We start from the raw sequence: 12,868 nt of genomic DNA on the forward strand, positions 1-12,868 counted from the left end.
ATTATGTGACATCCAATTATCCATGTTTTGCCTACCTATGGTGAAAAGGCAATTATGTTTCTCTGGTAAGATTTGCTTCTGTTTCAGAAGAGATGATAATACAGTACGGAACAAGGGCATGGAATTGTTCTAGTCAGAGAAAACACATGGCGGGGGTGAGAGGGAATAAATAAAAAGTCAAGTGTGTATTTTTCTATCTTTGTTCTGATCTGAAGCCATTTACAATCTTCCTTACCCTGCTGCTTCTTATTGACATTTGTGGAACAGCCACAGGCTGTTTGTTAAGGAATGCAAAATGAATGACAGAAACTGCACCCAATAATTTTTCACTTAAGCTATTGTGCAAAAAAGTTTCACTTTTCAACAGTTTGTGAATTTGCACAAGTTAGAGGGCTTTTTGAAATACGGAATGGTCCTTAAAATGTAAGTTATCGTGGGACGGGGTCCCTCTTGTCATTATATGTGTATACAGTTCCTAGAACAATAGGTCCCAATACCTGACTGAGGCCTCTACTTTCGTGTATGCAAGGCCCTATCATCCTAGTGTTAGTTCTGCTGACTCATCCTGATATCAGCTGCCAGGATCTTGCCATAGTTTTATTTTGTATAAAACCTGAGAAGTAAGGGTTTCCACAGTGGATTGCAACAGGTTCCATCTGTCCACCCATTTCAATAATCAATGTTCTAAAAGTACCTTCGTATGTACTAACTCAACAGACCTTAACAATTCACCGAGCATTATGACATGCTACTGGATTGATAATGGGTTGAGGTTTTTTCTAAGTGCAGTTATTACAATAATGCATACATTAAAGTAAATTTTACATAGAGCCTTTGTAAAAGAGTAAGACACATTCCCTGCCCCAAAGCACTTACAAACAAGGGGCGTGAACCTGCAAACTTTACTTACCAAGCAGAACTCTTAATTCATTGAGCTGGGGGAACGACTTATGATGGTAAGAGTAACGCTTGGATCCTGTTTGCAGGATCTGGCCCTAAAATTGTGGGTAAGTAAAGTTAAGATTGCAACTAGGTACAGTAGTAGAATCCAGTTGAGGCATTGTATATGCACCATACTTTCATGCTGTAATGCTTATATGAAAGTGAAGAATTGAGCGACTCGCTTTTTTGAAGGTCCATTCTCTGATTATTTGCTCACATCATGTGAACTGGAGTGAAACTGAAGTGACAGCAGTTTTAATTTTGTGTATAAATGTAGCCATTGTAGCATCATTCTATTTACTGGTACTGATTATGTTCATTACAGCAGACAAGAATAGCTCCGGTATGGCAACCAGACCTTCTCCTGGCAAAATGGAATGGATCATCCCTCTGATTGTGGTATCAGCCCTGACCTTTGTGTGCCTCATTCTTCTTCTTGCTGTGCTGGTTTACTGGAGGTGAGCCCGTTTCCTTTACATTGGGAACTGATTGTGACTTAAAAGACTGTTGGGAGTGTCTTTTTAATATGTCTCTGTAATTTTTATTTTACTGGCTGTGACGATGATGGATGATATCTCTAGAGGTGTTAGGACAGCTGTATTCGTTAACTATTTCAGGTGTCTCGTGTATTAATTTTTGTGTCATGAAAATGAGATTAGTGGTAACAATGGCCAAAACCACTTGTAACACAGACTAGTGTTTCCTCAATTACCTCTCCTTAAATAACTGTAAGAACGCACGTCAATCCTGACCTTCGGGAAAGATGGTCTTGTGAAAAAGGCTCATTGAACCGGGGCTCTGAGTTCTAGACCTGTCTTGGCCACAGACTCCCTGTATGATCTTGGACAATTCCCTTAAGAGTTCTGTGCCTCAGTTTCCCCATCTGTACATTGAGGACAATAATCCTTGTCTACCTCATAGCAGTGTTTTGGGGATTAGCTCTGTAATATTAGTGAGGTGCCCAGATACTACTGTAATAAAACACGTAGTAAAGCCTATGGGAATAAAATACAATAAAAACAAACCCTTTAGATTGCCTCTTCTGAAGAGATCCTGTTGGTTAGGCCAAGTTGTATATTAGTTTTTAATGATGGGGATGATAGTTCCCCCATGGGGGAACTAGGTTTAGCATCACTAAACTCATCTCACTTTAGACCTTAAAACAGATTTGATTCTAAAGCATCTTTCTAGATGTACCTGAAGCCACTGCATCTTTTGTCTTCTGTTGAGATAAAGTTATTTGCTAGCATTTACCTTAGCATGTACTTCTGTGCAAGACAGGCTCTGAGGAGAGGCCCAGGCTTTTCTGCTATGGAATTTACCATTTCTTTTCTAGAAGAGAATCTGGATCCTGAAGGACAGGAGGGATGACTAGTTCAAAAAGCCCTGGAGTGCCTGTCCAGAAAGGAAAGATTTAAATAGCAGGTCCAGGAAACAGCAGGTCTCTACTGGTTAAATCTTTGCCATCCCAGTCCAGAGCTCCAGGGGTTTCAGATCCACTTGCTGTCATGGGGACCCTGATGTTTAGATGGAGTAACCAAGGCTGGGAAGTGGGAAAAGGCAATTTCAGGGTTCTAGCACAGATCAGCGTGTTGGATTTGGGTGCAATGTTCATTGCTGGTGTCAGTAGTATCAGTGTTGGTTTTGGTTTGGGTCTGTATCAAAAGAACTTGAGTTTTCACTGTTAGTCTTTTAAACCATTTTTCTTCAATGGTTGAGCACAAATTTACAAAGGATTAACTTTAGTTAAGGATTAACTTTGAAGTGAGCTGTAGCTCACGAAAGCTTATGCTCAAATAAATTGGTTAGTCTCCAAGGTGCCACAAGTACTCCTTTTCATTTATCTCACAGTGATTTAAAAGGCCCTTCTCAGAAAAAAGCCTTTGAGGTTGAAAGAAAATCATAATAGGAATCATCCAGGAAAATGGGTGCATGGTGCTGGGAGATGATATCTTTTATTTGGGAAACGTTGGTACTTTTGGTACAATTTCACTAAGGCACTGTGAGGAGTAATTGAGAAAACTAGTGTTGGATTTGCTGAAGCAGTAGCAAAACTTTGCTCGAAGATATGCAGTAGAATTGCAGTGCCTGCTTCATCACCAATATCTGTAGAGCAACCGTTAGTAAATGCTTTTAACGGAGATGGCTATACTATGGGTGACTACAATTAAAATATAACTGAGGTTCAACACGTTCTCCTTTAACTCTCCTAAAAAGTCACTTGAAACATTTTATTTGTTCAGTACTTACAAAAAACTACATAGAGCAAGGAAGAAACATGGGGAAAGACTTTAATTGAAATTCAGTTACTTATTTGATAGCATAAAGGCACAGGAACTAGTCTTTGTCTATTCTATAATTTGCATGAGTAATAAACCATTTGTTAACAGATTGATAAGAATTATGAAAACCAGACATTATACCCCATCACAATAATGGAGAGCCTCTCAGTGTATGTAATCTACACTGAAAACTCAAGGAGATTCAATATTACTTTAGACATAAAAAATATACATTTGGACCTCTACATGAAGCACAAATATACGGATATGATTATCGGTCTAAAGGTATTTATGAACAAATATAAAATAACAAATTTGGAGTCAATAACCAAACCAGAAGGGTACGCATTAGATGTTAACAGACATGCCATATATACCGAGTAGGAATTAATTTAAGATTTTGTGTATGAAAGTCCTTGAGGCTATGAAACTAGTATACAAATGCAATAAGAAAGGCAAACAGGGTTCTGGAATGAATTAACAAGAGCTAAAACACCAATTGTATGCAGTGATATTTCTGACTGTACAGAGCATTGGCAATGAAGTGGTTCCACTTCATTTTGAGTGCCCTTTTCAGTTTCTTCACTTTCCTTAGGAAAAATAACGTATTTACATTGGTAGGCATTTAAAATAAAACCACCCACGCAATCTAATCTAAAAGTTAGGAAATGAAGATAAACTGGGTCTTCAGAAAGAAATACTTAAAGTGAAATGGGCAACATATGGAATAATTTGCTAAATAAGGCCATCAAAGCAAATAGCATGAAAATGAGTATGAGATGGATTTTTCAGAGTGAGAAACATGCTACTGAAGTATAAGCACAAAAACCAGTTGTTAAGAAAAGATAATCCTCAAGGGGACAGACGTGTTGGTCCAAGTGGTCTTTTCCTGTCCAGCGATTCTTTGTTCTTGTGTGAGAAAAGCATTAGGAAACTCCTACCAAGAATTAGAAAATTCAGAAGAGACATGGATTACCCTTTAGCAATGCATTTTGAGGGTAAAACAACTTGATATTTTCACTTTTGGGCATTTGAGAGACTAGATGATTTGAGAACAGAGGTGACATAAATAGAACATTGAAGCAGAGCAAAGCCTTCTGGTTGTTTGCATTGTATCGATGCCCTAGCATCTAGAGGTCTAAATAAGGAGTTAGATTTTTTTGTTTGTGAATATATATAACAAAATTAACTCTGTTCTGATCCTTTGCAATTGTCATTTCATGTTCTATATATGAAATGTTTCATATTATGTAAATGGAAGGGAACAGTTTGGAAATTGAAAGAGCAGAAGACAGTCTCTGTTTTTCTAAGCTTTTCCCACCTTTTAAGGTGTTGAACTTCAATATAGTATTCAGTAGAAAATCTTTACAGTTGGAGATATTTGAGAGTGGTTTGTCCCACTTCTATATGAGATTCTTGATTTGCAGGGGCAATTTGTGCTTCCTACTCCCTTTGCCTGAAGGAGATTGGACAAATGGAGACTGTGACATGACTGATCTTTGAATGAGGAGGTCACTTTATTCTCTCTAGCACTGCTACCATCTGAAGTCAAGAAAAGACATTACAACATACATCCGGCAAATTTGGCCTCTTTTTTACACTCATTTTCTTAGTCTTAACATTTTTTTAATGAAGCTGCAGTGCAAAGCGGGCTTTGGTTTTTGTGAGGTTTTTTTGCATTATTATAGAGGCAAATAAAATGTCAGCATAATGAGGCGGAAAAAATCCCATTGTCTGATACCCCAGAACAATGAGCTGATAGCTTCCTCAGATATCCACAGGACAACCAGAAACCCAATCTTTGTATTATAACAGAATTGGCTTGAAACTTTATTGGTGTTGATTGTGAACCTGTGGTTGCTGGAGTAGGAGGAATGAGAAGTCCATCATTTAACATTTCACTTTTGTATACCTTGGTTCACATCTTTATTCACATTTGAAAATGAGTTTGGCAATCTGATCTTTAGTGCTAGTGGACATGATGACTGGAATGCCTGTTCACACAAGGTCTAAAACAAGATGACTTGTTTTATGCCTGGAATGAGGGGCATTAGTAGAGTGGCAAAGGCAAACTAGCACAATGCTTATCCAGACTGTGGTTGGATCAGTAGTACCCCACTCCTGCTAAATAAAGTATGTGTTCCAGTGACAGTTAGCATAGGAATACTGAAGGAAGGTGAGAGTCTAGTCATGAACATAATCACACTGGTTTGCAGGAAGGATATCTAGACAGTCAGTTGCTAGTCACAGAAGTACTGATGGGAACAAACCAAAAGGTTTGGATGTGCTTATGTGTGCATAGGATCCCTTTCTCTGTGCTTTGAGAATTGAATGAAATATTCCATACTTCTAGCCTCCAGACCTCTGTGTGTGTGTGTGTGTATGTGAGCAAGAGACTGTACACTTAACTTTTCATACAGCAAACCAATTTGTGTACCGTGCTGTGCCCTGATATGGCATGAGACATGTTAATGGTTACACAGCCGATTTCAGTAAACTCTATCGCAGATTAAACCTCTATATGGTGGGACTGGTATTATCAATCATTAGAACTGTGAAGGTAAGCGGGATACTTGGTGTCACTAGTTCTGCATGTTGATGCCAGAATCCTCTTTGTACGTCTGTTTCATAGAGGAGCAGGGAGATGGCTACATTATTCTGGGAACACACGACATATTTAGACATGCAATGAGTTCTTGTCTCTGAGCTTTACAGTGAAATAAAATGGTATTTCATGTGACTGGTAACCTTTCATTGTCTGTCAGATGTTTTTGTTTGTGCCTTTATTCAAAACAATACCACGCCATAGAGAGCAGTTTAAAAAGGGTAAAACACGCAGACACTGTTAAGAAGCAATTAACATTTTAGAGTTTTAGCCAACAGCAGTTTTTAAATAGGAACTAAATTATATCCATTTCTCATTTTCAGCTAAGAGGAGGAAATTAATTCACAAGTATAGCTTGAGAGTTTTCTTTTCCCCTCTTTTCAGTGGGTACCATAATTCACCTGTGAATTATTGCAGTTGTCAACGTTGTGATCCTGAAGACAAAGCAGGAACATCGTACTGCCTTTCTTATTAAATCAAGCTGTTTATACAGTGCTAATATGTTTACATTCAGGAGGGATTTCTGGAGCAACACAGCTGTTGCCTTTCAGCGCGCAAAGCTAGCTTGCAGTGCTTGTTTGTAATCACATGGTCTTTGCTTGGGGGGAAATGATTTTAACTTCCTTGGACAAAAGTTCGATAGGAACTTTTTTTCTGTGGGTTTTTTTAATAGCATTCTATAGAGTTTGAGTGAGTCAGGAGATCTGCGTTCTCTTCCCACTCTGTCATTGATTCATTGTCTGACCCTGGGCAAACCACTGAGTGTTAGATAGTAGTACCCTCAAGCTCAATGGCAGAGATCTCATTGACTTCAGTGAGAGCAAGATTAGGCCCTTAATATCTCAGGGCCAGGCCTGTTTCCCAACTGGTGTGTTAGTGATAACTGTTGTTATAAAGTACTGTTGTTATAATTACCACTACTAATGAACATTCTCTAGGAGAGCTACTGTTCGATATTGAACTCTACACTGCAGCCTGTGTTGGACCCTATTGGAAGTGAGGGAGATTTCTGTCAGACCAGTGGTGGAGCTGTTGTTTGATCGTTTTATGGGTTTTCTCTTATGAATACCCATGATATTGTATTTTGTCTGATGTACTTTGCTGAAAAGTGAATATTGCTGTATATTGCAAATTCACAGCATTTCTAAAATTGCTTGTTTAGTTTAATAAGAGAACCTACTTTCAATGTACTTAAAAATGTTCCTGTCTCTACTGAATGTCTCACTCTTGGAAGAGTCTAGGTAACATTTTCAAAAGCACCCAGTCCCATTTTCAAAAAGGACCTAGGTATCTAAGTCTCCCTGAAAGTCAATAGGACTTAGGCTTCCAAGTACCTAAGTCATTTTTGAAAATGGGATGTAGGTTCAAAGTCACTGAAGCACTTTTGAAAATTTTGCCTGCCGTCTTGATGGCACTGAGTACTGACGTTTTGGACAGAGAAGGGCCAGAGCTGAAAGGTTTTGGTACCGATCCAATCTTTTCCAAAATTCAGGGGGGATGGATCCATTTTTTTTTTCAGTCAGCCTGTGCTCTCACTGGCCTGGGAAGTTCAGCAGACTACTGGCTGAACTGTTCCCAGTCCTCTGCATAGTCACTACAGTGACTTGGCTCTCTGGCTAGATCCCAGAAGTCCACCCTTTGCAGGGTGTAGTCTCTTCTCCCTGCGACCGAGTTCTGTTAGCAGCTTCCCTTCTTCGGCCTCTTCAGCAGTGGCACCTTCTTTCTCAGCTGTTGTCCCCTTTTTGGCAGCAGAACACAGACCCAGCAGCCACTTCAGTCAAGGACCCAGCTCCTGGTCATCTGACACCTTGTCAGATGACTTAACTCATTGTCTCCCACCGAGGAATCAGGCCAAATCTCACCTAAGCGCAATTGAGTCCTCAATCCTCTCAAAGGGCCATTATGGAGCTATAGCCCAGTGCCAAGTTCAGGTCTGGAGTTCATCTTTTCTGAAGTTAGACGGCCCACGTTTAGTTTTGTGTCTGTCCACAGAATAGGCGCAGCATGGGCAATAGCATTACAAGTTTCTCCCATGCTGCCCTGACACAATGCATCAAAACACCTTTCTGGAGGGACAGCCATCTCTAGAAGTGAAAGGGTAATTTAGCTCTTGGTGCCTCTGCTGAATCGTCCAGGAAACTATTTTAATCAGAGCCTGTTTCTGTGACGTCAATAGTTGTCCACAAAAAACTGGTTGGTGGTCTCAATCCAGCTGGTAACAATGCTCAGCATTTCCAAGGTGGATTTGAATCCTTGCCCTAGAGATGATAGAGTCTCTCTCTCATTGCCAATCGCCTGAGAGATCCATTTATTTTTTCACAAAATATTATTTGCCTTGGCACAGCCACTATTAATAATGGCTTTCAATAAAACCTGCAGAATTTTCCAGGCTTCCCTTTCTGCCAGCCTCCTAGATTAGTCTGGCATGCAGTCGGTCCTTAAAGTGGAATAACCACAATACTTTCTTCTTCTAATTAAAAACCTTATTTTGAAGTTGCTCCGTATCGAACTTTGAAAACTAGCTACTTGAACACAGCAGCTGTTTTTACTGCTCGGTTTGCTGTGAAACAAATTGCCATTTTCAAACCTAGTAAGTGCCCAGTCATTCTAGATGTGCAGAATATTTGCTTACGAAGATTGGTCTAAAACGTCAGTCCCACTAGATTCTGATTAATTCAAAAATTAACTGTTCAAGCAACCACTTTCATACAGTAAGATGCAGATATGGTGTTACAGCAACACCTCAGGTGCTGATCCTTTATCAGGACGTGACGGAAGCACATGATTAAGTTCTACTGATGTCGATGAGATTGAAATATATGCTTAAAGTTAAGAACATAAGAACGGCCACACTGGGTCAGACCAGTGGTCCATCTAGCCCAGTATCCCGTCTTCTGACAGTGGCCAGTGCCAGGTGCCCCAGAGGGAATGAACAGATCAGGCAATCATCCAGTGATCCATCCCCTGTTGTCCACTCCCAGCTTCTGGCAGTCAGGGACTAGGGACACGGAGAGCATGAGGTGACATCCCTGACCCTCTTGGCTAATAGCCTTTGAGGGACGTATCCGCCATGAACTTATCCAGTTCTTTTTTGAATACAGTTATAGTTTTTGCCTTCACAACATCCGCTGGCAATGAAGTTCCACAGGTTGACTGTGTGTTGGGGTGTGAAGAAGTACTTCCTTGTGTTTGTTTTAAACCTGCTACCTATTAATTTCCCCGGGTTCTTGTGTTATGTGAAGGAGTAAATAACACTTCCCTAGTCACTTTCTCCACACCGGTCATGACTTTATAGACTTCTATCATATTTCTCCTATTGTCTCTTTTCCAAACTGAATAGTCCCAGTCTTCTTAATCTCGCCTCATGTAGAAACTGTTCCATACCCCTCTTTGTTTCTGTGGCCCTTCACTGTACCTTTTTAATTCTAATATATCTTTTTTGAGATGGGGCGACCAGAACTGCACACAGTTTTCAAGGTATGGGCGTACCCTAGATTTGTATAGTGGCAGGATGATATTTTCTGATTTATTATCTATCTCTTTCCTAATGGCTCCTAACATTCTGTTCGCTTTTTTGACTGCTACTGCACGTTGAATGGATGTTTTCGGTGAACTATCCACGATGACTCCAAGATTTCTTTCTTGAGTGGTAACAGCTAGTTTAGACCTCATCATGTTGTATGTATAGTTGGGATTGTGTTTTCCAATGTGCATTACTTTGCATTTATCAACATGGAATTACGTCTGCCATTTTGTTGCCCAGTCAGCTAGTTTTGTGAGATCCCTTTGTAACTCTTCACAGTCTGCTTTGGACTTAACTATTTTGAGTAGTTTCATATCATCTGCAAACTTTGCCACCTCACTGTTGACCCCTTTTTCCAGATCATTTATGAATATGTTGAACAGCACTGGTCCCACTACAGATCCCTGGGGAGACCCTGCTTTTTACCTCTCTCCATTCTGAAAACTGACCATTTATTCCTACCCTGTGTTTCCTGTCTTTTAACTTCCATCTTACCCCATGGTTGCTTAGTTTAAGAGCCTTTGATGAGAGATTTAGAGTAGCAGCCGTGTTAGTCTGTATTCGCAAAAAGAAGGACATTGTCAAAGGCTTTCTGAAAGTCCAACTACACTCAAATAAATTGGTTAGTCTCTAAGGTGCCACAAGTACTCCTTTTCTTTTTCCAACTACACTGTATCCACTGGATTGTCCCATATTTGTTGACCCCCTCAGAGAATTCTAGTAGATTGGTGAGACATGATTTCCCTTTACAAAAGTGATGCTGACTCTTCCCCAACAAATCATGTTCACCTATGTGTCTGATAATTCTTTTCTTTACTGTGGTTTCAACCAATTTGCCTCGTTCTGAGGGTACGCTTACTGGCCTGTAAACTGTCAGCACCACCTCTGGAGCCTTTTTACAAATTGGTGTCACATTAGCTATCCTCCAGTCGTCTGGTACAGAAGCTGATTTAAGTGATAGATTACATAGCACAGTTAGTAGTTCTGCAATTTCATATCTGTATTCCTTTTGGGTGAATACCATCTGGTCCCAGTGATTTATTACTGTATAATTTATCAGCTTATCGTCAGTCAGGGTCCGTTTCTCAGATTTGTCTCTTGTGCTTAAGTGGTGTCCTGAATTGGGATGGACTTAAGCACAGATATAAGTGCTTTCCTGAATCACAGTCTTAATAGTTAATGCTACAATTAATTTTAACATTTGTGTTTGAAAGACTTAATTTTTCATGTATGATATCATGCAGGTCAACATATCTGTTTTACCGTGGATTCTACTAGTATATGATTTTCAGTTTGCCACGTGGCTACATTTCTTCACTAGGGACTTTGTTCACAAAAAAAACACAGTTATATTGAGAGATCTTTTTCACATATGTTATCTAGGGGCATGAGACAGAGTAATAAATATGGTGACATCCAAATGACCATTGTGTAGGTTTGGTATGGGCATGTTGGGATGTCAGTGGGTATCTGACAGACCAGTGGATATATGTGAACATCCTTGGTGGAGATGTGGCAACATTCCTTGTATGTGGAAGGAATGACCTCATAGAACAGAATATCAGGGTTGGAAGGGACCTCAGGAGGTCATCTAAGTCCAACCCCCTGCTCAAAGCTATCTCAGTGGTTTGAGCATTGGCCTGCTAAACCCAGGGTTGTGAGTTCAATCCTTGAGGGGGCCATTTAGGGATCTGGGGCAAAAACTGGGGATTGGCCCTGCTTTGAGCAGGGGGTTGGACTAGATGACCTCCTGAGGTCCCTTCCAACCCTGATATTCTATTCTATGATTCTATGAACCTAGCTGGAAAACATGATCTGCTATATTCCCATAGCAGTAACAAAATGATGAGAAGAAGAACTGCTACATCTCTCTCACATACACACTTTCTCTCTCCATTTTCTGCCCCAGCCTCGCCCCAGATCTTGTCTGGGACCAACCTTTCCAAACATTGTTTTTCAAAGGAAAACTACAGATTTGTGTGTAGTAAAATTAATCATTCAAATTCAGTGCTGAGTTTCTATCATGCAAAAAGTGTAGCATTAGCATTTTTAACAAAGGTTAGGAAGCAGCAAGACTTAGGAAACAACTAATCAATGGATTTCCAAAGTTGTACCTACATGTTTTCCACACACATCCTTTTGACATGCAAGTGCAGGTCTCAGCATGTGCAGTGGATGCACTTGCAAAATTTGCCCAGGAGGGTGAGTTAAGAATCATGTGTGTTTTGTTGGCATAGGAATAAAAATGTGGGTGTGGTTCTGTTGGGACAGCACAAAGCCTCCCACAGCCATGCTGTTACAGTCTGGAGAGAGTAGAGCTGTGGGTCAGAACCACAGTGTGTGGCCTCATAGGCTGGAGGAGAAGAAACATTCATAGGAAGAGATGTGAGCTCAGTCGGACGCCTAAGCACTTCCTACAAGTGCCCAAACATGCTCGCTTTCTCCCAGACTGTCGTCTGTTTCCCTACCCCCATATTGATCAGCACTGAACCTGCCTCTTGATTCACCATCCCAGCTTCACTGTTTCTGCCTCTTCTGCACCAGCAATTCCTTAATCACCTTCCAGACTTCCCCCTTCAGCAATGTCCAGATGTTCTCTCCTTCCATGCACTGGCAGTATAGCATCTACCTACGTCCTTATACGTGAGCCCATCACCTTGGTGTCTGAGCCCCCTGTGGGTTTTGCATGTCTACATGTGCAAAGTACTGCATGGAGTGTGGAGAATGCAGTGGCGTGGTCCATCGTGCCCCCCTCCCTGCGCTTTGGTTGGTCCATGTGATTCCTCACCAAAGGAGCAGTGGGGGTGCGGCGCATGCCATGCCCTTCCACCTCGTTACTGCCATCTGAAAGAGAAGCTATTAAAAATGGAGGCATCTGATGCCTAGCATCACCTTCTGGGGAGTTGGGTAGGTTTCGCCATCACGTTCTCCCTCCCCAGTTTAGACAATGCAGAGAATCACGTCACAGTTTATTTGCACGTGGCGTATACAATGTAAAAGACAAGAGTCGTATTTGGTTTCAGTGCCACTAGAGGTAAAGATACAGAAATAGTGTGCTCGCTTACTCGGGACATATCTTGGTGTTCTGATCCTCATGCTCACTGAGGTGTGACAGATCTGTGATCAGTTACCTCTTCTATATCGTGGAGAGCTGAAGCTCTCATTGTGCCAATGGCAGGTCATTGCTGCATTTTAAGTTTGAAACTCCGGGCAGCAGTTGGTTACTCGTTCAAGCTTCTAGCATCACTCGGAGTCCTCTTCATGCTTCAGACACAACATGAGACAATCCGTGTAAATACTTTTCTGTCTGTATTTCAGCTTTTCAGAGTAGAACAATGCGAAGGCCAGGGGAAAAAAAGATCTTGTAATCCCACAGCACAGTGTGCTGCAGCTATTTCAATTCGTTGTTAGTTTGTGGTGTTTGATCCAGTCTTGTTGTGGGGAACTAAAAACGATCTCTTCTGGTGCCCCAGCTGCTCTCTGATGCTGGTGACATGGTTTTTTTTGTGCTTGAAT

At 40.9% G+C, this 12,868-nt stretch overlaps 1 protein-coding gene across 3 annotated transcripts in view; it reads left to right on the top strand.

Annotated features, from left to right (window-relative positions):
• Positions 1-12,868, top strand: part of PTPRG (protein tyrosine phosphatase receptor type G) — a 621,190-nt gene that overhangs the window by 517,830 nt on the left and 90,492 nt on the right. For 2 of the 3 annotated variants that reach the window (XM_077822059.1, XM_077822061.1), the window contains exon 13: positions 1,268-1,400. In XM_077822059.1, coding sequence (XP_077678185.1) covers positions 1,268-1,400 — 133 coding nt within the window. The remainder of the gene's footprint in view (positions 1-1,267; positions 1,401-12,868) is intronic. The other variant, XM_077822060.1, reaches the window with a different exon arrangement.

This window comes from Eretmochelys imbricata, chromosome 7 (genome assembly GCF_965152235.1).
Source record: "Eretmochelys imbricata isolate rEreImb1 chromosome 7, rEreImb1.hap1, whole genome shotgun sequence".
Taxonomy (NCBI): domain Eukaryota; kingdom Metazoa; phylum Chordata; order Testudines; family Cheloniidae; genus Eretmochelys; species Eretmochelys imbricata.